Source organism: Mustela putorius, unplaced genomic scaffold (genome assembly GCF_011764305.1).
Source record: "Mustela putorius furo isolate JIRA1106 unplaced genomic scaffold, ASM1176430v1.1 tig00000382_pilon_pilon_pilon, whole genome shotgun sequence".
Lineage (NCBI taxonomy): Eukaryota > Metazoa > Chordata > Mammalia > Carnivora > Mustelidae > Mustela > Mustela putorius.
In genome coordinates, this window is record NW_025421367.1 from 4,540,903 (window position 1) to 4,567,070 (window position 26,168).

At 36.9% G+C, this 26,168-nt stretch overlaps 1 protein-coding gene across 10 annotated transcripts in view; it reads right to left on the reverse strand.

Moving 5' to 3' along the window:
* Positions 1–26,168, reverse strand: part of PTPN13 (protein tyrosine phosphatase non-receptor type 13) — a 204,827-nt gene that overhangs the window by 142,413 nt on the left and 36,246 nt on the right. For all 10 annotated transcript variants that reach the window (XM_013058070.2, XM_013058071.2, XM_004756135.3 and 7 more), the window contains exon 2: positions 11,772–11,891. In XM_013058070.2, coding sequence (XP_012913524.1) covers positions 11,772–11,886 — 115 coding nt within the window. In that variant the 5' untranslated portion in view covers positions 11,887–11,891. The remainder of the gene's footprint in view (positions 1–11,771; positions 11,892–26,168) is intronic.

A 26,168-nucleotide genomic window follows, 5' to 3' on the forward strand; every position in this document is an offset into this window, starting at 1 on the left:
ATCCAAAATATGAAACAAGTTACACAACTCACCACCAAAAAAACCAAACAATCTGATTAAAAAATGGACAGCGCTGGATGCCTGAGATGTTCAGTTGGTTAAGCATCTGCCTTCGGCTTAGGTCATGCTCCTTCCTCTACCTGCCACCCAACCTGCTTATGCTCTTTCTCTCTGATAAATAAATAAATAACATCTTTAAAAATAAAAAATGAATAAAAAATAAAAATAAGAAATGGAGAGAGGACCTGAAAAGACATCTTACCAAAGACATACAGATGGCCAACAGACACATGAAAAGATGTTCAACATCACTAATTATCAGGGAAATGCAAATCAAAACTACAACCAGATATCATCTTATACCCATCAGAATGGCTAAAATCAAAAAGACAAGAAATAAGTGTTGGTGAGGATATGGAGAAAAGGGAAAATTGTGCATTATTGGTAGGAATGTAAACTGGTGCAGCCACTGTGAAAAACAGTGTGGAGTTTCCTCAAAAAAATTAAAAACAGAAATATATGATCCAGTAATAACACTACTGGGTATTTACCCAAACAAAACAAAACAAAACAAAACAAAATTCAAAAAAGATACATGCAGCTCTATGTTTATTACAGCATTATTTACAATAACCAAGATACGGAAGTAACCTAAGTGTCCATTGATAGACAAATGGATAAAGAAGATGTGGTAAACACACACACACACATACACAAATACACACACACACAGGAATATTACAAGTCACAAAAAAGGATGAGATCTTGCCATTTGTGATAACATGAATGGACCTAGAGGGTATTATGCTAAGTTAAGTCCGAAAGAGAAGGACAGATACTGTAAGATTTTACTCATATGTGGAATCTAAAAAACAAGTAAATAAATAATCAAGAAGCAGAATCATATCTATACACACAGAGAACAAACCAATGGCTGCCAAAAGGGAGGGGGTGGAGGGTAGGAAAAACGAGTGAAGGGAAGTAGGAGATACAGGCTTCCAGTTATGGAATGAATAAGTTATGGGAATAAAAGGCACAGCATAGGTAATACAGTTAATAATATTGTAGGGGCACTTATGTGGCTTAGTTGGTTAAACGTGGAAGTCTTGGTTTCGGCTCAGATCATGATTTTAGGATTATGAGATTGAGCTCTATGTTGGGTGTGGAGCCAGCTCGAGAGTCTCTCTCTCTCCCTCACTCTCTGCCCCTCCCCCACACTCAAAGGCTCTCCCCCCCACAATTAATAAATATTGTAAGAGGGTTGTATGGCAAAAGATGGTAGCTACATTTGTGCTGAGCACAGCATAACATATACAGAAGTTGAATCGCTGTGTTGTATACCTGAAACTATGTCTCAGCTATAATCAAAGAAGGAGGAGGCAGAGGAAGAGGAAGAAGGAGAACTGAAAGGAAGGAGCTTGAGGGAGACCTCCCAGGTTCTATATCTTGATCTGGGTGGTAGTTATACGGGTGTGTGCTTTCATATAATTCATCAGGCTGTACAATTAACAATAATGCTCTTTATTAAGTAGGTGAGGTGGATTAAGAAGTACAAACTTCCAGTTATTAAAAAGAAAAAAAGCACAACACTCCTTACTACATATATGATACCTCAATATTTTAAAAAAAATCCTTAACTATGAAATTCAAACAATACTTATTGTGAGTAAAATTCTTTTTATCAGCCTAGGATGAAGCTAGAAAGAATGACCTGTAGCAACTTTCCTGTGTATATATATGACTCTTGGGGAGCCTGGTCAGTCAGTTGAATATCTGCCTTTGACTCAGGTCATGATCCCAGGGTCCTAGGATTTAGCCCCATGTTGGGCTCCCTGCTTAGTGGGGGAGGCTGCTTCACCCTCTCCCACTGTTTGTGGTCTATCACATGCCCTCTTTGTCAAACAAATTTTTAAAAAATGTATGACTCTTTAAATTTGTAAAATGGTCTGTCAGATCTCGAGCCAAAAAATTTTCAAACCAAAACAGTGTATTCACTGTGTATTTATGAGGGGAGGTGTGGTTTACTACAAGTGCTTCATACACTTGTGAAGCAACTGACATTATTCATTTTAAGAATGCTAGATACTAATTTCATGTTTTATGGTTTGTTTCCAGGGAGAGAAATGGGGTAATGTTGTCTGGTTCAAACAAACTTAACTTGAAGGACCTGTTCATTGTGGCTTTATAAAGACAGGGCAAGATGTGGCTTGTCAAAGACAACTGATACACCCTGTTAATCAAGAAAATTATGATTGTAGATAATTAGGAATGTAATATGAAGAGACTAGTTAGGATTTGGTCTTTTAAAATCTGTATAGACTGTACCAAGATTTACTCAAAAGATTTTAATCCATAAAAACTTTCTATATTTACTACAAAGGCTTATAAAACAAATCAACCAAGAAATCAGTTTGAAGTTCAGTGCTTTGTCTCTCTTCTCAAGGTTGAGTTATTTATTCTCCATTGTTTCTACCAGATTGGAAGTTGTATATTTCTCTCTCTCTCTCTCTTTTTTTTTTTTTTTTAAGATTTTATTTATTTGACAGAGAGAGAGATCACAAGTAGGCAGAGAGGCAGGCAGAGAGAGAGGGGGAAGCAGGCTCCCTGCTGAGCAGAAAGCCAGATGTAGGACTCCATCCTAGGACCTTGAGATCATGATCAGGGCCAAAGGCAGAGGCCTAACCCACTGAACCACCCAGGCATGCCTGCACATTTCTCTCTTTTTGTTTTCTGATTATCTCACAAATTTTGAGGATATTACTATGCAAGCTCTAAAGTCAATAAACCTATCATTCCCATAAGTCAGACCTTTAAGCTGTTTTAACTCCTATCATTTACCTAAATATTATTATCTGTAAACTTAAATTTGACATCATCTTTCTTAATGTTTTAATATAGACCATGCTTATTTAGATTTGCCATCAAGTTAGCTAATTGTTGTGCTTATCATTCCTTTGTTAAGCCTTCTTCTTCCTTTTGGGTTAAATTTCCTTCTTCTGGAAATACATTTTTTAGTAGTTTCTTCAATGATGTTTCATTGATGGTAAATATTCACTTTTTCATGAAAATGCTTTTGTTTTGCCGGTTTAAGAGGACATTAAATTCTATCTGCACATTCTGGTAGAGTAGCGATTAGCCACATACAGCTTTTAAGAACTGGAAATGTGCCGAACATAAGTGAGAAACTGAATTTCACATATATTTTAAATTTTAAAATGAAAGTGCACCTTTATCACTCAGTTGGTTAAGTGACTTCTTGATCTCAGGGTCATGTGTTGAAGCCCTGTGTTGGACTCCATGCTGGTCATGGAGTCTACTTAAAAAAAATGAATAAATTTAAGAATGAATATTTAATCAGTTTTTGGGAAACTGCTTAAAGTATGCTTGGAACAGCTTGAGTATGTAAATATACTTTTTCATCAATACATTTCATAAGACCTAAATATTCTTGATGAAATTTAGAGTATATTGAGATGGGTTATGAATATAAAATAATTTTAAATTAATATAAATAAGTGTACATCTTATTAATACTTTTTAATATTGACTACATATTAGAATATTTTAATAGATTAAATACAGTAAAATTAATTTCACCTATTTCTTTTTAAGCCTTTTTAAAAATGGCTCCTAGGGAAAGGAGAACCCTCCTACACTGTTGGTGGGAATGCAAGCTGGTGCAACCACTCTGGAAAACAGCATGGAGGTTCCTCAAAATGTTGAAAATAGAGCTACCTTATGACCCAGCAATTGCACTACTGGGTATTTTTCCTAAACATACAAATGTAGTGATCCAAAGGGGCATGTGCACGCGAATTTTTATAGCAGCAATGTCCACAATAGCCAAACTAAGGAAAGAAACTAGAGGTCCATCAACAGATGAATGGATAAAGAAGATGTGGTATAGATACACAATGGAATACGATGCAGCCATCAAAAGAAATGAAATCTTACCATTTGCAACAATGTGGATGGAACTAGAGGGTATTATGCTTAGCAAAATAAGTCAATCAGAGAAAGACAATTATCAAATGACCTCCCTGATATGAGGAAGTTGAGAGCCAATGTAGGGGGTTTGGGGGTAAGAAAAGAATAAATGAAACAAGATGGGATCAGGAGGGAGACAAACCATAAAAGACTCTTAATCTCACAAAACAAACTGAGAGTTGCTGGAGGGAGGGGGGTAGGAGACAGTGGTGGGGTTATGGACATTGGGAAAGGTATGTGCTATGAACTATACAAACTTGATGATTCACAGACCTGTACCCCTGTGACTAATACATTATATGTTAATAAAAAATAAAAATTTTTTAAAAATGGCTCCTAGATAATTTTAAATTATATCCATGATGCATATTATATTTCCATTAGACAGTGTTGTTTTAGGTTATTCTTTAATAATTTTTCTTCTTTCATTATTTTAAAAATAATTACAACATATTCTCATAGCAGTTCTAAGGTAATATTTTACCAAATTCTGATTCTATTGTTGCTGTTATAAAATCCACAATAAGTCTAAGTGTTTTTTCATTGTAACTAATCCATGTTTTCTTTTCTGATGGCTTTAAAAAACTTCTCTTTGTCTATTGTGTTCTGTATGTCCAAGCCCATGAATCTAGGTATGGATAGATATCTATTTCTTTTGACTGTGACTTAAACTTCTGGAATATGAAGTTGTATGTATTTAATCAATTCTGAAAAATCTTTATTATTATAGTTTTGTTTATTGTTTTATTTCTCATTCTCTCTAGTTTTCTTTTTTGGAACTCCTGTTAGGGATATGTTGGACCTTCTCATTCAATCTTCCATGAACCTTAACTCCCTTATATTTTAATTTTTTTAATTTTTTATTTTTTTTAGATTTTATTTATTTATTTGACAGACAGAGATCACAAGCAGGCAGAGAGGCAGGCAGAGAGAGAGGAGGAAGAAGGCTCCCCGACGAGCAGAGAGCCCGATGCGGGGCTCGATCCCAGGACCCTGGGTTCATGAACTGAGCCAAAGGCAGAGGCTAAACCCACTGAGCCACCCAGGTGCCCCAACTCCCTTATATTTTTAATATCTAAGTGAACTCCTCAGTTTTTTGTACAGTTTACTAATTTTCTCTATAAAAAGAAAAGGGAATCTGTGTAAACTGTTTTTAAAGATCTCTTACGAGGTTATAAGCTTAGGAACTATATATTTACTTTCTAGATATTTTAATTTTTTTTAATCCTGCCTATATTAAATTGCTAAGGTTACCACTACAAGTATCAGAGCCAGAGTAACTTCAACAATAGAATTTTCTCACAATTCTGGAATCTAGAAATATATGAGCATGGTGCCAGTAGGCCTGGTTTCTGTTATGCCCTCTGTCTTTGGCTTGTCAGTGGCCATCTTCTCCTTGTGTCCTCACCTAGTCTTTGCTCTGTGTGTGTCTGTCCTAATTTTTTATTATTAAAACATCAGTCATATTGGATTAGAGCCCACTCAAATAACCTCATTTTAACTTAACTTAGCTCTTTAAAGACCCACCTCCAAATACAGTCATATCATGAGCTATCAGGAGTTAGGATTTCAATATAGGACTCTTGAAAGAGCAAGATACAGTCTGTAACCCTGCCTGTTTTTAAAATTTTCAGTATCTTGAACTGTCCTCCCATATTTCTATCACTTTAATATATTATACTTTATTTACTGTTTATATATACTAATTAGATGATTCTATTATAAGAATTTGATGATATTAATTTTTAAAGGTGGGGAATCTGCCTTTGGCTTGGGTCGTGATCTAGGGGTCCTAGATTTGGGTCCCACATTGGGTTCCCTGCTTAGCAGGGAGTCTGCTTCTCCCTCTGACCTCTCCTTCTGCCCCTCCCCCTGCTTGTGCTCTCACTCTTTCAAATAATTAAAATCTTAAAAAAAAAAAGTAAGAGCTTCAAAACAAACAGAAATCCCCAGAGTTTCAAATTAAGAAAAAAAAAGGCCACGTTCTAAATTTAAAAACAAATTTTCAAAAACATTTGATATATTTTTAAAGTAGCCATATTAAAGCATAATATGACACATAACTACATATACTGAAAGAGTACAATTTGGTGTTCTGACATTTGAATGCACTTGTGAAACTATTATCACTATCAAGATAATAAACATATCCACCACCACACAAAAGTTTTCTAACACACTTTGTAATCCCTGCATTCTATCCTTTCTTCAATTTCTCATCCCAAGCAACCATTAATCTGCTTTATTACTATAGTGTAGTTTGCATATTTTAGGGTTTTAGATTAGAATCATACCGTATGGGTTTTGTTTTTTTTTTTGTCTGACTTCCTTCATTATTTTGAAATTAACCCACATTGCTCCATGTATCAAAAGTTTACCTCTTTTTTCCTCAGAAAGTTGAAAATAGAGCTACCCTATGACCCAGCAATTGCACTACTGGGTATTTACCCTAAAGATACAAATGTAGTGATCCGAAGGGGCACAAACACCCGAGTATGTATAGCAGCAATGTCCACAATAGCCAAACTAAGGAAAGAACCTAGAGGTCCATCAACAGATGAATGGATAAAGAAGATGTGATATAGCGGGGCACCTGGGTGGCTCAGTGGGTTAAGCCGCTGCCTTCGGCTCAGGTCATGATCTCAGGGTCCTGGGATCGAGTCCCGCATCGGCCTCTCTGCTCAGCAGGGAGCCTGCTTCCTTCTCTCTCTCTCTCTGCCTGCCTTTCAGTGTACTTGTAATTTCTCTGTCAAATAAATAAATAAAATCTTAAAAAAAAAAAAAGAAGATGTGGTATATATATATATACACACAATGGAATACTATGCAGCCATCGAAAGAAATGAAATCTTGCCATTTGCAATGACATGGATAGAACTAGAGGGTATTATGCTAAGTGAAATAAGTCAATCGGAGAAAGACAATTATCATATGATCTCCCTGAAATGAGGAAGTTGAGAGGCAACATGGGGGTTTTTAGGGGTAGGAAGGGAATAAATTAAACAAGATGGGATTTGGAGGGAGATAAAATGTAAGAGATTCTTAATCTCACAAAACAAACTGAGGGTTGCTGGGGGGAGGGGGGAAGGGAGAAGGTGGTTGGGTTGAGGACATTGGGGAGGGTATGTGATATGGTAAGTGTTGGGAAGTGTGTAAACCTGGCGATTCACAGACCTGTACTCCTGGGGCTAATAATACATTATATGTTAATAAAAAAAAAATTTTAGCCCTTTTTATTGCTGTGTATTGTTTCATTATATGGACATACTACAATTTGTTTATCCATTCACCTGTTGAAGGACATTTGGTTTGCTTCCAGGTTTTGCCTACTGCAAATAAAGCTAAGATGAGTATCTACATACAGGGCTTTGTATGGACATAGGTTTTAATTTCTTTTGGTTAAGTATTTATAAGTGTATGATAAGTGTATATTTAACTTTTCAAGAAACTTATAAAACAGTTTCTAAAATGTGAAACTGGATCATTTTATATCCCCAGCAGTATATATATTCTAATAGATGTGAAATAATATCTTTGCGGCTTTAATCTCACATCTTCTTGATGACTAATGATATTGAGATTTTGCATTTATTTCCCTGAAGTCTAATAATTTCAGTTATTTGAAACCAGAAATTTGTATATCCTGTTTGGAGAGCTAACTCTTCAAATCTTCTGCCTATTTTGGGGGTTTGCTTTCTCCTTTACTATTAAGTTTTGAGAATTCTTTATATATTCTGATACAAGCCTTTTATCAGTTACATCATTTACAAATATTTCCTCCCAGTTTGTGACTTCTCCTGTCATTCTCTTAATAATGTGTTAAGAAGATCTCAGGGTTGAGGGGAGGGGAAGAAGATCTCAGGGTCCTAAGATTGAACACCCTGGGCTCTGTGCTGAGTGTGGAGCCTGCTAATGATTCTCCTCTCCCTTTCCTTCTGCCGCCTCCCTCACACTCATGCTCTCTCTCACACACACAAATTTTTTTTTTTTTGCCTCTATGTTCATGAGTTATATTGGTCTACAGTTTTATTTTCTTTAATATTGTTGTCTGATTTTTTTTTTAAGATTTTATTTATTTATTTGACAGAGAGATCCCAAGTAGGCAGAGAGGCAGACAGAGAGAGAGGGAAGCAGGCTCCTCACTGAGCAGAGATTCCCGATGTGGGGATCGATCCCAGGACCTTGAGATCATGACATGAGCCGAAGGCAGAGGCTTAATCCACTAAGCCACTCAGGTGCCCATTGTTGTCTGATTTTGATATTAATGTTGACCTCAGAGAATTAGTTGGGAAGTATTTGCTTCTCTTCAATTTTCTTCAAGTGTTTGATATAGAATTTGTTATTATTTCTTCCATAAATTTTTAGAATTCTCTAGTGAAGCAATGTGAGCTTGGGATTTTCTTTGTGGAATATTTACAAATATACATTCATTCACCTTCATAGATATAGGGCAATTCAGGTTGTCTACTCATTCTCGAATGAACTTTGGTAGTTTCCGTCTTTTAAGGTGTCCGTTTCAATTTCAACACTGAATTTCAATTTCCATTTCAATTTTTTCAACATCTTTGGTCCTAACTTAACCTTATTATTCCTTTAATATCTGTAGAATCTGAAGTGATGCCACTTTGGTCCCCCGATGTTACTTCTCTAAACATCCTGAACATCCTATAACATCCTCTAAACATCCTAGAAAGGCAATCAATTTTTAAACTTTATTGTCATGTATAATGAAGTAATGTTATGGCTCTAAATAGGTATTGTTCATAATGACTTATTTTAGGATAGTTATATTAGCTTTGCTCTGCCAACATTAATTCTTATAAGTCATTTAAACCAGGCCATGTTTCCTTATCCCTAAAAATGATTAGGTGAAATGCATTAAGAGAGAGAGAGAGATCCCAGGACCCTGGGACCATGATCTGAGCTGAAGGCAGAGGCTTAACCCATAGCCACATAGGTGCCCAAGAAACTCATTTAAATATGATATTTTTCAATAAGGTCATGCTTAGATTATCATTATTCTATGAATAACAACCACAATAATTTTGTTTTTTTTTTTAAAAAGCCAAAAACCTTAAATTGCTGGGAGGCTCAAAAAGATGAAAAAACATCTTCTTAATTTGTGTTCAGTAATCTCCCAGTGGAAATGTTTATTTCCAGCCTTGTATTCATAGGAGCTCATACTTGAACCTATATACTGAAAAAGACACAGGAGCCATGTGCAAGTTCAAGATAGAGAAGAAATACCACCCATCAGAAGCAAAACGAAGGTTTACATCATAGGCACAAAAAGACAAAACCAAAGGGCGCCTGGGTGGCTCAGTGGGTTAAAGCCTCTGCCTTCGGCTCAGATCATGATCCCGGGGTTCTGGGATCAAGCTCCACATCGGGCTCTCTGCTAACAGGGAGCCTGTTTCCGCCTCTCTCTCTGCCTGCTTCTCTGCCTACTTGTAATCTCTCTCTGTTAAATAACTAAATAAAATCTTAAAAAAAAAAAAAAAAAGACAAAACCAAGAGAAGAAAATGCATTTTAGAAAAACAAACTTCTTAGAGACCACTGTATTTTACTTGCTTTTCCACCACTAACATTTCTACTGTTATTCATAAGGGGGTGTACTAGAAAACCAAGACCAATACCATTCCTTCACAAACTAAGCAAAGTAATAATTATTTAATTTCAGTTTGTTATAATAGTCAGGAGAAGAACTTGGGCTAAAAAGACACTGTGTTATCAAACAAAGAAATGAAAATCTAAGAGATTTCGGGTAAAAAAGAAAAAATCAAATAAGCATAAATTCCCTCCAAATAAATACAAATTTCCAATTGGCAATTATAGTAGTTGCTAATTTCTAGACGGCCAAAGAAGCCAAATTCAATTTATCTGTATTACTGTTGTTTCCTTGTGAATTAGACTCAAGGCTTTACGGTATCCAGCTCCCACTGGACAGTGTTTAAGACCTAAATGCCTCACAATTTATTTTATAACATAACCAGTCTCTCCATTGTAATGTGCCAATATGGTGTGCAGTAATTTTATCTCAATGACAAGTACTTTACATTCAGACATTCAATCTCTATTAACATTATACAATTTGAAAGAAGAAAACCCCCAGGTATTTGCAGTGTGCCAGATACTCTGTATGAGTCATGGCCAGGGAAGTGATCCTGCCATTAGTACAACAAAAAGAGGTATTATCTCTCCCTCCTTTGAACATCTCTAGTACTTACTGCCCCAATCATTTATTTGGCACAGTAAATTCTACACATGCATCCTGTCTGATCTGAGTGAACCTTTAAGGCCAACGGTGTCATCCTCCACTTGGGATCTTTCACACAAAACCTCACAGCCAACAGTTGTTTCTTAAATATTAAACTGACTATTAGCTAAGGAATGCCACCAACATATCCTTCCTTCAACAACATCTTTGGATCACGGTTGCTGCTCTATATTCTGGAATACCCATACTTCTTAATTGTCTGACAATTAAAATTAAAATGAAGCAAAGACAAGGTCTACTTAAAATAGCTAGATTTAAGTAAGTGGCATTATATAAAATGAATACATTTTTTTTTTAGAGTAATCCTAACTCTAATCAAAGATTCTTACACACCTTGTTTATAGCAGAATTGGGAGGGCCCTAACACTGTTTCAAATTCTTATCCCTGGATTAGAATATAAAAGCAACTATGACAAAGCTTTATCACCTGTCTCCAAACATTCTTCCTCTCTGCTCTAGACCTTCTTATACTCAATGAGTGGTCACCCCTACACCTTCCAAAAGGTTCCCATGGGCTCTTGGTCTTCAGCAATTCCCCTGCATAACGATTCTCTCACAGGTATCAGAATATCCTTAAGGACTCGATAAACATAAATTGCTGGGCCCTACCCCTAGAGTTTTGTATTCAGTAGGTCTAGCATGGGCCTACATTATTTGTGTTTCTAACCAATTTCAGATGATGGTTATGCTACCCATCCAGACACCATATTCTGAGAAACCATTATATGCTCAAATCTTCCCCCATTTCTGTAACAATTATTGTGTCTGATTAAATTACTCAAAACAGTTTTAAAGTTTAATTCTTCTTTTAGATGAAGCTTGGTTTCTTTATTTACTATTCTGAATAGGTGTTGGCCATGTAGTCTGAATGGTGAATACCATCTTCATGTAGAGCATTTCAGTAGAGTATTAAATGTTTCTGGACAGTGACTCCGTAACTTTTCCAGCTCCAAAATGCTACACAGTGATTTGGACCAGGTCATAATCTATATAGGGAAGCACCAAACTAGTTATTCAGTCTACATTATCCCAATTTGGAGTTACAGGGATACACATATTATGGTTTCTGACAGGAATGTTTTCCCCTTCTTCTCCTCTGGTTAACTTCTCTTTTTTCAGATCTTAGCTCAGAGATGACTTATTCAGGGAACTTTCCTTTTCTTCCCCATGTCCGCATCAAATCTTATTAGGGGTCATAGCCACGGATTCCCCTGCTTTGTAGCCCTTGTCATGGTTGCATTTTTTACATTTGCTTATATATTTTACTAATAGCAATTTTCTGCACTGGATTACAAGCTCCCGTCAATGTTTTTGGTTTTGATCAGCATTGTATTTTCAGCACCTAGCACAATATGAGGGACAAAGAAGATGTTCAAATGAAGGTAGGGAAGATCTGAGCTTTTTTAGTCCAAAGAAAGATAAGAAAAAAAGTATTCCTTTCTATACTCTGCCTCCTTATGTGTTTTTCACCTATCTGATATGCCAAAAAAAGACAAAAAGACTTACCTTTTCTGAATAATTCTTGGAGACTTTCAGCACTTTGATTTAATACAGCCCATATTTCTTCTTCCTGCAGAGGTCCACCCCGCACCTCGAGGGCCTCAGCTAGTGACACGTGCATATTACCTAAGAAGCAAAGGTAATAGATGGGGTACACATCAGCAACTTGTACTGCACTTACAGTAGTGAAGTTCCATACTAGTGATGAGAGACTGAGGTTCCTGCCTACCTAATTTCTCAATATGGTCTTCAATCTAGGTATTACACTACAACTCAAATTCATAGAGGATAAAGGAACTGGAGGGAAAAAACCTCAAACCAGCTCCCTGCCCTAGCCCCACAGGGCCAGCTTTTTGGTCTGAACCAGAAAACAGATGATGACTATTTCATGGAAGAAAACAGAAAGTTCAAGGTACCAGGAGGCAGCAAAGTGCAGATGATTACATCAAAACAGCCAGACCGAACAGAAGGCCTTTCAGATTATAGTTCTAGGCTTCATTCTATGCATCCCAGCTAAAATGAGGAGAGGAGCTCCTACAGCCTCAATGTGTGGAGCTGAAATAAGATGGAACACATTTCTTCCATTCACTAACTGATTTCTCTGTCTTCGATATATGTAGTATAACTATAAAATTTGCACTGAATGGACTTAAGTACTTTTAGGTCCAACTATGCTGTCAACTTATCATTTGCCCTTGGAAAAGTCATTTCATGTCTAAAACTCAGTTTCTCATCTGTGACATGGGAATAATAATAATAATTAATAATAATAATAATGCCATTTTGGGGTTTATAATGGAGAAAAAGTCTATTCCTGTAAACGTGCTTTGTAATTTACCTATATGGAGAATGAATTAAAAACTCAGAAGGGTGACTTTGTAGGGACATTTTTGTAGGGTCGGTTTTTTCAATGGCATTCAATTAAGTGGGTGATATAATGACAATTTTTAAGGTTTTCTATGGGGAAAATAATCCTTCTTTCATTGTGAAAGGTGGGGATGCAGCTACTCAATATCATCATATATTAAGTTTCCTTCATTTCTTGAAAAGGCAATTGCCCTTGATCACTAAGATTTCTAACCATCCCAACCAATTTAAGTGTAATGTGCATAATGCATATCTCTTGGTAGGCAGAAAGAGATGGGTTTGGAAAAGAAGCTAGAGGAAATGGAAATGTTAAATGCTTATTTTCTGTAATTATATCCTTCATTAAATTTTAAAATTAATGTATAAAAAACAGCTGTTTCAGACAAAAGCTGACTTTGTTTATTCAGCTAACAAGGATAGCTAATATTTTTTTAAAATTTGTATTTATGTTACTTTAACCCAGACTGGAAAAAAGCAACTCCAGCTACAGAGGACAACCTTGTCCTGCCACTTTCCTTTTCAAATGTTTACCATAGTATTTTATGCATAGGATCTGCCTTAAGGAGTATGTACTTAAATGTACAATGTAGTAGTTAAAAGGGAAGATAAAAGATATTGCTTAGAAAAAGCCAAAGGCATTTTTACTTAGCTTATACAGAAGTGATTATTTATTCAGGCACCCATCCCCCACCCCCAAAATACTCTGTCTTTTATGCACTTGATTAAATGATAGTACATTAAAAAGAAGAATAAGCTGTATTGCTAAGAGACATCTGAGTTATTATCTTCTGCATAAAGCACTGTATGAAGTTTGAAGTTTCAACAGACATATCAAGATATTATTAGAAATCAGATATCAACAGGATTTGTGAGATAGTCTACCCTGTAGCAAATTTCCAAAGTAAGATGTCTGAGAACAGGTTACTTTGCTCTAAAGCCTACACACAAGATAAAAAGAGTAGAGAGAAAATTGCATATAAAGAATTTCTTTGTCAATACATGTTGAGATGATAATGTTTTAAATATATCAGGTTAAATAAAATGTGCACTTTTATTTGTTAAAAAAAAAAGAATTTCTTTGAAGATAGCTATACTGATTTTCATGCCCCCACCAAAACAGGAGGTGTATAGAAAGGTGCCTTTGTTTGACCCTACCTGGTACCCTTCCCTGATATTAGGGAGAATGCCATTGGGAGGACACCACAGACCAGTGCCTGAGGAGGGCACATGAGATTCAGAGTGAGGAAACATACTGTTTTTGGGATGGGGAGATATAAATAAGCAGGCCCACACAGATGGCCAGCTTGGAGCTACCAAAATCCTACTCAGATGATGAAAATGTTACAAAATTCAGGTTGTGGTAATGGTTGCATAACTCCGTGTCTGCACTAAAAACCACTGAAGGTACATTTTAGAAGAGTAAATTTTATGATATGTCAATTATATCTCAGGAAAGTTATCTTAAAAAAAAACACACACACACACACAAAACCCCAACCCTACTCAGAGTACCTCTTGAGTTCCCAGAGTACCTCCAGAAGGGGGAAAGTGGGGGAAGGGTGGATGAACAGGAAGGGTAGGGATAGAAGGAGAAGGAAGAGGAAAAAGAATTCAGTACTGGCTCATAGGAGGAATCATTTTCTGAAATGTCACAGGAAATATAGCTCCAGTAAAGGTCTCTGAAGAACACACAAAAGTACACATAAGAGAAAGAGTCAGCCTTAAGAACTCACAAGTTCAAAAAGATTTACAAGTCAGGTAAAAAATTGTTTGCCTCTACCTTTCTTCCTGCCCCCAGTTTAAATTCTGGTGCGATCAGATAAAGCAACTTTCCAGTGGGTAAGAAGATAAGCAACAGAAAGAAAAAGTCAAGCACACTGCCTTCCACCTATAGCTAACCGTAGCAAGGGGAGGGGATTACTTTTAGCTTTGAAGGAGGACATAACTGCTGATTAATATACTAACTAGGCACTTCTAATTATGGAATTGACACTGTATTTTCAACTTGAGTGACTGTAGTTATTAAGTGACTATAAGGAGAGAATGATGGAATCTGAGTTTTTATTTTTAATATTTATTTATTTATTTATTTATTTATTTTAAGAGAGAGAGAGTGTGTGTGTGCCTCCACACACATGCGAGGGGGAGGGGGCAGAGGGAAAGAAGAGAGGGAGAATCAAGCAGGCTTCATGCCCAGTGTGGAGCCCGATGCCGGCGTTTGATCTCACCACCATGAGGTCATGACCTGAACCAAAGTCAAGGGTCAGGCACCTAACTGACTCAGACACCCAGATGCTCCAAGACTGAGTTTTTTACATAGAGGCAAGAGAAAAACTTCTTTTATGAAAGGAAGGAAAGAAGGAAGAGAGGATGGAAGGAAGGAAGGGGAACAGAATAAATTGTTTATGATTATACCTTATGCATTGTAAAGAAAGTGATCTGTATCACACACACGAAGTTTTAAATCTTAAGATACAGATTTTTACTTATTTTTAAAGGAATAGGTTTTTAAAATATAACTATTTCCTGTAAGAAAACGAAAAAGTAAAAGTAACTTCTCAACCAACAGAATTTTTTCAGTGTTTGAATTCTCTATCTATAAAGATTACTAATTATACTTCTGTTGTTTGACTCAATCAGGCTGAATTATATTTTATTAATCCTCTTAATTTTTATTAAATTTTTTTCTATTTAGTGTAGTGGGATCTCTATGCATCTCTGGTTGGAACTTTTGGAACTCCAAAACATAGAAGGAACATTGTTTTTTCAAGCAATATTATCTAGCTAACAGAATAGATTGGAAATTTATAATTTATAGTTTGCTTTAAAAAAAGGCTTAAGATTTTTAAAAACTGCATCACCCTTCTGATCGCCCAGTCTCAGAACTTAATGTAACGTTAAAGCAGCTTTCTAAAAATCAAACACTATACCTTCTAAATTGTCACCATGTTTGGCAACTGCTTACCATCATCATCTTTTTTTCTATTACTTTTATTCACCTTTACTACAAGTTTCCAGATCATTAGTTCTGAAAGACAAGACAAAGGAATGGAAGAAAGGCAAAAGTAGAAGGATGCAAAAAGAAAAATAAAAGAGAAGAAGTGGAGAAAAAGAAGCTTGAAGTCAACCAATAGACGAGGGAAACAATTTGTCATGAAAATTAATATTTTTTAAGTTTTTTTTTTTTTTTTTTAATTTGACAGAGGGAGGGAAAGCACAAGAAGGGAAAATGGTAGAGACAGAGAGAAGCAGGCTCCTGCTAAGCATGGAGCCCAATGTGATGCTGGATCCCACAACCCTGGGATCATGACCTGAGCCGAAGGCAGACGCTTAACGCATGACCCAGGCATCCCTGTCATGAAAATTCTTGAAAGTGTATTACTTTAATTATTTTCTTTAGGCACAGTACCAGATAACCTGGGGTAGAGATGTATGACTGGAATTATTTTACTATCAAAGAGGTTCTGCTTTACAGTAAATTTAACCGTATTCTTCACTTTTGTTTCCTTGAATGTTGTTGGTTATATAATTAAGTTTAAGGGAAGACTTTCAAATAAGAAAAATTAATTATATTACATAACCAGAATCATTATTGTGTTTTTGATTAACACAAGTATTAACTGTCATGACCTTAAATCTGTGCCCAGTTCAACAAAGACACAAAAGGATTCTAACAGATGTTATTTTAATCCTGAGGGATTTGTGTCACTCACAGATAGGGAGCCCAGAAAAGTGATTCCAGAAAGAATGAAATAGTAAATAGATTAATTGAATCCAATCAAGTCATGTAACAACTGTCTGGGGTGGGGAGTAGACTAATGAATTCGGTGTGTTGGTTCTAAGGAAATAGGGCTATAAGATTACCCTATTTTAGAACAAAACAACTATAGAATACAGCTGTGTGTGTGCCACTAGCTTTGGGCAAATATCCATTCACCGTCTTGGCTAAGGACATCTTTGGTCATTAAAAAACCATGAGCTGAGAAAGCAACCCCCAAAACTATAAGTATCTTTTAACCTAAAGACTCGCAATGAAGTTAATAAAAAGTTTAAGAGAAATAAGCTCATATATATTGGTATTTTTGAAAATTAAAGAACCTTTGGGGCACCTGGGTGGCTCATTTGGTCAAGTGTCCAACTCCTGATTTCGGCTCAGGTCATGATCTCAGGGTTGGGGGATTAAACCCTCCACGGGGCTCCCCACTAGGTAGGGTGTCTGCTTGAGATTCTCTCTCTCTACCCCTCCTCTTGCTCATGCATATGCTCTCTTTAAAATAAATAAATAAATCTTGGGACACCTGGGTGGCTCAGTTGGTTAAACCACTGCCTTCGGCTCAGGTAATAATCCGAGGGTCCTTAGATCAAGTCCTACATTGGGTTCCTTGCTCAGCAGGGAGCCTGTTTCTCCTCTGCCTCTGCCTGCTGCTCCCCCTGCCTGCTTGTGCTCACTCTCTCTCTCTCTGACAAATAAACAAATAGATAAAATCTTCAAAAAAGTCTTAAAAAATAAAATTAAAGAATCTGTATATATTTGGTATTTGGTTGTTTCTAGTGTTTAAGAGAACTAGGTCAGATACAATAACAGATATACTTTGTGATGCCAATTTAAATAAAGTAATTGGGAAAATGAGTGCAGACTTGTATTTTAAAATGTACAAAATGCCACTGGAACATCTAAGAGAACTTAAATCTCAGCATACTTACACGTTTTCATTCATCAGGTTATTTAAGTACTGGGGAAGGGTTTTTTGTTTTTGTTTTGTTTTGTTTTTGGTCAGTCAGACAACGGAAATATCTTTTATTTTTAAAGATTTATTTATTTTAGAAAGAGAGAGCATAAGTGGAAGAGACAGAGGAAGAGGTAGAGAGAGAATCTCAAGCCAACTCTGCAATGAGCAAATCCGACACAGGGCTCAATTTCACCATCCCGGGATCACTACTGGAGCCAAAACCAAGAGTTAGACGTTCAGCCAACTGTGCCACCAAGGTGCCCTTGAAATACTTTTAAAAATTTACTGTTAGTTATATGAATGCAGTTTAAAATATTTAAGAAAATTTAATTGATAAGGTTTGGAAAATGTGATTACAAACCAAAGAACTCCTTAAGAGTAACTATTAAAATCGTCTACAAGTATAACTAATTTGACCTTAGAAGCTTAAGAACTAGGTTTTAGAATTTCTTATTTAATAAAAATTTAAAAATTATTTTCAATAACCTTTTCTGCATACCATAATACCGCAATGGCCATTTTTTAAAAACTCTATTTTAGAAAGAGAGAAAGAGAGAGACTGCACACAAGTGAGAGGGACAGAGTGAGACGGAAGGAGAATCTCAAGTGGACTCTTCGCTGAGCATGGAGTTGACACAGGGCTGACATGGGGCTCAATCTCACGACCCTGAGATCAGGACCTGAGTTGAAATCAAGAGTTAGATGTTCAATGAACTGCACCACCCAGGCACCCCACAGGCCGTTTTTTTTTTTTTTTTTTAAGTTAGGAGAAAATCAATTAGACAAAATATACTTAGACACAGTATCAAATGGAAAAGGGGACCATCTTGCATGGTTGATGGGAATGCAAACTGGTGTAGCTGTCCTGGGGAACAGTATGGAGGTTCCTCAGAAAGTTAAAAATAGAGATATCCTATGATCCACCAATTGTACTAGTAGGTATTTACCCAAAGGATACAAAAATGATTCTAAGGGGCACCTGCACCCCAAAATTTATAGCAGCAATGTCCACAATAGCCAAACTATGAAAAGAGCCCAGATGCCCACCTAAAGATGAATGGATGAAGGGACACCATGTGTGTACACACAAATGTGCACACAGAGACACACACAGACACAGACACACACAAATATTATGCAGCCATCAAAAAGAATGAAGGCTTGCCATTTGCAACAATGTGGATGAAACTAAGGGGCATTATGCTGAATGAAATAAGTCAGAGTAAGACCAATACTATATGATTTCACTCATATGTGGAATTTAAGAAATAAAACAGATGAACATAGGGGAAGGAAAGGAAAAATAATAAAAAAAAAGAAAACAGAGAAGGAGACAAACAATTGTTTGAGGATGGCACTGCCCTGTAGGAAGCCTGTGGGAGTGATTATAAAGGGACATGAGAAAATGACTGTATCATTACCTGTATTGTGACGATGATTTCACAGATGCATAAATATTTCATAACATACCAAACTGTATACTTTAAATACGTATAGTTTATTATATACATATGTTAATAATAACACTGTTTAAAAGAGGAAAAACAATCTAAACTTGACAAAAGCAAGACAGCAATGCTTTTCTTTGTCTCATGAAGCTGTCTGAATTTTTTTTTATTGTCAGAAGAAACCAACCCCCAACTTAGGTAACACATGCTTTTAAAAACAAAACATGCTGAGCGAAATAAGTCAACCAGAGAAAGACAATTACCCTATGATCTCCCTGATATGAGGAATTTGAGAGGTAATGTGGGGGGGCGGTTGGGAGGTAGGGAAGGAAAAAATGGAAAAAATGGAATAAGCTGGGATTGGGAGGGGGAAAAGCCTCATATCATATCATATGAAATCATATATGCCTGTTCCCTGCTTTCAAAGACAGCTTCACAAAATAAGAAAAAAAAGCCATAAGAGCCTCTTAATCTCACAAAATAAACTGAGGGTTGTGGTGGGGACGGGGGTAGGGATAGGGTGATTGGGTTATGGACATTGGGGAGGGTATGTGCTATGGTGAGTACTATGAAGTGTGTAAGCCTGACGATTCACAGACCTGTACCCCTGGGGCTAATAATGCATTATATATTAATAAAAAATAAAAAATATTTTAAAAAGCCATATTCCTGCAACAAACAAAACAAAACACTTGTTTTCTAAGAGTTAACTTCTCCCACTTAAAAAGCAAATCTATAAGACTACAAAAACAAAATCTATGGCCAAGGTCTACAATCTTTCCTCCTCAAACAGCCAAAGCATATCTAAGATGTCATGTAATTTAGACATTGGTAAAATTAGAATTTATGCTTTGATAACACAATCTTTTAAAAAACCCATTATTCAGAAAGCAATCCCTTGTTTTTCTCTCAACTTCTAATTTTGTAAGCATTTTGGCCCAAAATGATGAACACAATAATTAGAGGACACATTAAATAGTGTGAGATTATTTCTACTTTTTTACTACTGATCCAGAATGGTTGACACCAAGACAGATATAAAGTAGAAATAATAAAAGCACTATTATAATCTAGAAGACAGAAAGTGAATCTCCCTAAATAAATGAATAAATACATTACAATTTCTTTCCATTAGAGTATAGGTATAGACAGATTAAAGAGTGGGGAAAAAACATTATTGCCTAGTATAGTCCAGAAAGATTAAGGAAGAATTGGGATTTTTTAGGAGAAAAAGAGATAAAAACCCAGTGAAGTTTTAATTGGAGGTTGCCACAGAATAGAAAACAGCATGTGTCTAAACATTTTTATTGAAGTTGGAGCAAGGCTTAATATTTGTCAACTTTTCCATTTTACTTTTCCAGTGAGAGAAGAGAAACTAAAACAAACACAAGCCTAAATTGCTTTTCTGAGCCTCTGGCTCATGTCAACCACTTATCTAAACAGAAATCATATATGCCTGTTCCCTGCTTTCAAAGACAGCTTCACAAAATAAGAAAAAAAAAAAAAAAACTCTGGAATGCTTCACTCTCTTTATATCACTTAAACTTAGGAGAAAAGTAAAATGGGGGGTGCCTGGGTGGCTCAGTGGGTTAAGCTTCTGCCTTCAGCTTGGGTCATGGTCTCAGGGTCCTGGAATCGAGCCCCACATTGGGCCCTCTGCTCACTGCAGAGGCTGCTTTCCTTCCTCTCTCTGCCTATCTGTCTGCCTACTTGTGATCTCTGTCAAATAGATAAATAAAATCTAAAAAAAAAAAAAAAAAAAAAAAAGTGAAATGGGAGGGGGAAATCCCTAATTTCACATGTTACATTTCTCCACACCTACTGGGAAGTAGCAACAGAAAGTAATGTAACGATAGAATTTCAGTTCTGAGTATTGTTTTTCTACATCACCCCCACCCCCACTCACTTGCTAAGATCATTGCAGCTTTTTTTTTTTTTTTTTTTTTGGTCAGACCATTGGAAATGCCTCCTGAAGGATCATTGCTTTAGAACACTTACTGGCTGTCCTCAAGAAATGCAGACTTAAAATATATCAGAGGGGGCAGCCACTAAAGGAAACAAATATGCATAAAGCATGAAAGATTAAGAAAAAAATTCCTATTTGTCCCTTATAGAATAATAAACAAATTAGTGTGGTAGGCAGAACTTTGAAATTGCCCTGAACATCCCTTCCATGTTATTAACAGCCTATGTAGGGGGTACATGGCAAAGACCAGGAGTGGCCTACAGGAGCAGGCAGTGTACTCCAGTGAACAACTATTAAGAAAATGGTCCTGCAATCACAAGGAACTGAATTCTAACAACCAGTGAGCATGGCATAGGATTCTGAGCCTCCGATGATACTGTAGTCCCAACTGACATTTTGATTTCAGTCTGGTTAGATCCTAAAAGGGGATCCAGTTAATTTACACCTGACTCCTGACCAACAAGAAAACTAAAATCATAAATGTGTTTAAGATCCTATATTTTAAGCCGATAATTTGTTACACTAGAAAACTAATACAAATTTTGGTACCTGAACAAGGAATGCTGTATTAACAATAAAAACCCGAGCATGGCTTTGGAATTAGATATTGAATAGAAACTGTGAGAATTTTGAGACGTGTAATAGGAAAAGTCTAACTTGCCTTGGATAGAACGTTAATAGACATCTGGACCTTAATCTGGATGCTGCTGGTAAGGACTCAGAAGGAAATGGGGAACATGGTACAGGCACACCTTGGAGATACTGCGGGTCCAGTTTCATACCACCACAATAAAGTGAGTATTGAAATAAAGCAAGTCAAATGAAATTTTTGGTTTCCCAGGGCAGATAAATTATGTTTACACTATAAACTACTAAGCATATGATAGTGTTATGTTTTAAAAAAAAATCACTGTATATACCTTAACTTTAGTGCTAAAGAATGCTAAGTGCCACCTAAACTTTCAGTGAATTTGTCATCTTTTTGCTGGTAAATGGTCTTGCCTTGATGTTGATGGTGCTGACTGATCAAGGTGGTGGTTGCTAAAGGCTGGGGTGGCTGTGGCAATTTCTTAAAATAAGATAACATTGAAAATGCCACATTGATGGATTCTTTCAGCATGGCACCCATAGTAGAACTTTTTAAAAAACTGGAGTCAAGCTGGGGCGCCTGGTTGGCTTAGTTGGTTAAGCATCTGACTCTTGATTTCTTCTCAGGTCATGATCTTAGGGTTGTGAGCTGGAGCCCAGCGCTGGGCTAAACGTTCAGCAAGGAGACTGCTTGAGATTCTCTCTCTCCTTCTTATTGTCCCTCCACACCTGCCATGCGAGCTCTCTCTCTCTTAGATAAATAAATAAAATTTTAATAATAAATAAAATAAAAACAAGTCAATCCTCTCAAACCCTGTTCCTTCTTTATCAATGAAGTTGATGTAATATTCTAGATCCTTTGCTGTCATTTTGACAATCTTCATATTATCTTCAGCAGGAGTATCTCAAGAAATCACTTTCGTAGCTCATCCATAAGAAGCCACTCTTCGTCTGTGAGTTTTATAGTGAGATTGCAGCAATTCGGTCACACCTTTCGGCTCCATTTTTCATTTTAGTTCTTTTGCTATTTCTACCATAGTTGCAGTTACTTCCTCTACTTGCACTCCTCAAATGCATCCCCCTTCCGAGGCTCAGAATCCTATGCCAAAGTCAACTTCTTCCAAAGTCCTATTAATGTTGATACAGTTACCCCTTTTCATGAACCACAAATGTTTTTAATGACATCCAGAAAGGTCAATACTTTCTGGAAGGTTTTCAATGTATTTTTCACAGGCCCATCAGAGGAATCACTGTCTATGGCAGCTATAATCCTTACAGTACATATTTCTTAAAAGAAAGTCACAAATAGTCCTTGATTTATGGGCTGAGAATGGATGTTGTGTCAGCATGCACGAAAACAACATTAGTCTTGTACATGTCCATGAGAGCTCTGGGGTGACCAGGTGAATTGTCAATGAGTACTGATATTTTGAAAGGTATCTTTTTTCCTGAGCAAGTAGGTCTCAAGAATGGGCTTAAATATTCAGTAAGCCATGTTAGAAATAGATTTGTTGTCATCTGGGCTTTGTTGTTCCATTGAGGTGCAGGTAGATTAGATTTCACATAATTTTTAAGGGCCCGAGGAATTTCAGAATGGTTGAGTATTGAAAGTCACCAGCTGCACTACCCTTAACAAGAAGAGCCAGCCTGTGTTTTGAAGCTTTGAAGCCAGGCATCAACTTTTCCTCTCTAAGCCACCAAAGTCCTAGATGGCATTGTCTTCCAATAGAAGGCTATTTCATCTACATTGAAAATCTGTTTTCTGATGCTTTCAGTAATCATCTTAGATCTTCTGGATATCTTGCTTCAGTTTCTACATTACCACCTGCTGCTTCACTTTGACTTTTATGTTATTTTTTTTTTTTTTAAAGATTTTATTTATTTGAGAGAGAGAGAATATGAGCAGGGAAAGAGGAGTACAAGGAGAGAGAAGCAGGCTCCCCGCCAAGCAGGGAGCCCCACTGGGACTCGATCCCAGGATCCTGAGATCATGAACTGAGCAGAAGGTAGACACTTCACTGACTGAGCTACCCAAGCACCCTTGACTTTCATGTTATAAAGATGGCTTCTTTCCTTAAACTTCATGAAATAACCTCTGCTAGCATCCATCTTCTCTTTTGCAGATTCCTCACCTCTCTCAGCTTTCAGAGAACTGAAGAGAATTGGGTCCATGCTCTGCATTAGGCTTTGACAAGGCATCTTGTGTGGCTGGTTTAATCTTCTGTCTTCTACCCAGGCCAATAAAATTTTCTCCATATCAGCAATAAGGCTATTCCACTTTCTTATAATTCCTGTGTTCACTAGAGTAGCACTTATTAATTTTCCTTCAAGAACTTTCCCTTTGCTTTTACAACTTGGTTAGCTGTTTGGCACAAGAGACCTAGCTTTTGGCCTATCGTGGCTTTTGAAATGCCTTCCTCACTAAGTTTAATTATTTCTAGCCTTTGATTTCAAGTGAGAAGACATATGACTCTTCCTTTCACTTAAAGGCCCTTGTAGACTAATTAATTAGCCTAATTGTTGTCTCAGGGAATAGGAGAATCTGAGGCGAGGGAGAGAGATGGGGGAACTGTCAGTTGGTGGAGCAGTTAGAGTATATGCATTGTTTACTGATTACATTAACAATCTTATATTGGCACAATTTGTGGCATCCCAAAACAATTACAATAGTAACAGCAAAAATTACTGATCACACAGCACCATAACAAAATAGTTAAAAATTTGAAATCTACAAGAGCAAATACTGTTGGAAAAGTGGCACTGACAGACTGGCTCAAGGCAGGTTGCCACAAGTATTCAACTTCTTAAAAAAAAAAAGTATCTGCAGAGTGCAATAAAATGGGGTATGCCTATACTGGAAATTGGAATAAGGGGGACCCTTGTTATGTAGTAGCAGAAAGCTTGGCAACATTGTATCCTACAGTTATATGGAAAGCAGAACTTACCAGTGTTAAAACTGGATATATAACTAAGGACATTTCCAAGTGATGTGTTGAAGGTGTTGACTGGTTCACTTTTGTTCTTTATAGTAAAATGCAAAAGGAAAGGAACTAGGCCTAGATGATTTCTAAAATGCCCAGCCTCTCTAAATAGAAAGATGCTAAAAATAAAAAATGTTTAACAAAAGAACGATGGAGAAAAAGACTTTTTTTAAAAAAAGATTTTATTATTTGAGAGAAAGAGAGCCCATGAGTGTGAGTTGGGGGCAGGGGGTGCAGACGGAGGGGTAGAAGAACAAGCAGACTCACACTAAGCTTGAAGCCCAAGGCAGGGCTCCATCTCACCACCCTGAGATCATGATCTGAGCCAAAATCAAGAGTTGGAGACTTACCTGACTGAGACACCCAGGAACCCCAAAAGATGACTGTCTGGTAAGATTTTAAAAAGATCAAAAGATTTAGCCACACAAAGGACCCTTTCAATATTTTAAGGGCCTCTAGTAAACTTTGGAGTTTTCCCTTAGCCATCTCAGCAGGAGGCGAAGACAAAAAAAGGATTATTTCATCTCTTGAAAACCCTACAAGTGTAGCTTTTGTCAAATGCAGTGAATCCCTGTGAAAGCCACTCAAAACCCAGGGTTTGAGGAAATTATTTCAGCATAAACACTACCAATTTGAACTAAAATGAAACAGAAGGAATATAAAATAGAAAAAGGCTGTTGGACTCCTCCCAAATGTCTGGCAGAAAGAAGTCTGATAAAACAAAGCAACTACAAACATATATAACCTTCAAGAAAGGGAAGAATATTTCAGAAGGCAGAACCAAGACTGGGAAGGTAGAGTTGAGAGCCATGAATGTCTGTTCCTAGGCTTTGAAACCTAACCCAAGCCAGCTGGGTTTGGTCTGTCAACATGGATTTCAGAACTGTTATGGACCAGTAACTCCTTTTTTAACTTTCCATTCTGTCCTTGTTATTTTGAAGCATAATGACTATAATAATTATCCCATGTCTGTACCACTATTTTATGTTGTGATGCTCTTTAATTTTACAGGTTCACAGATGACAAACAGGAGCCTCACCTATATCTAATTTAGATGATTTAAATAAGACTTTGAACTTTGAGCTGATGCTTTAATAAGATGAGAAAACTGGGAACCATGGGAACAGATGGATTTTGCTTCTGTGTATGTAAGGTGTAGGAGACATGAATACTTCAGGTCCAGAAGGCAGACTGTGGTAGGCAGAATTCTGAGGTGGACTCCTGCCCCTCTGGTATACCAGACCTGTATAATCCCTTCCGCTTGAGTGTGAGCAGGACCTATCAGTAACAAAGGACAGTCCCTCGGTTGATTAGGTTATGTTAAAGAAGACTCTGTTGGAGCAGATTGTTTGTTTGTTTTAAAGATTTTATTTATTTGATAGAAAGCACAAGCAGGGGAGTGGCAGACAGAGGGAGGAGAAGCAGGTTCCCTGCTGAACAGAGATCCTGACATGGGGCTCAATCCCAGGACCCTGGGATCATGACTTGAGCCTAGGTCAGATGCTTAAATGACCGAATCACCCAGGCACCCACTTCATGTTTTAACTGAGGTACCTTTTATAATACTCTGTTTGGGATATGATACTAGATGGTCCAGAAAGGTTGACCAAGGCTCACACTACTCCAAAGTGGAGTACTCACCTAGGCAAAACAGTGACAGTTTATTAAAGAGATTCCTGCTACTTTTCTGTTTTTTTTTTACCATTTAGCGTTCAATGTCCATTTATGATATAACTGATAAGAACCTTATTTTAGAGGTGTTAGAAGACAGAAGGGAAGAAACACTACTTATTCAGCATATACTAGAATATTGTAGGTGAAAG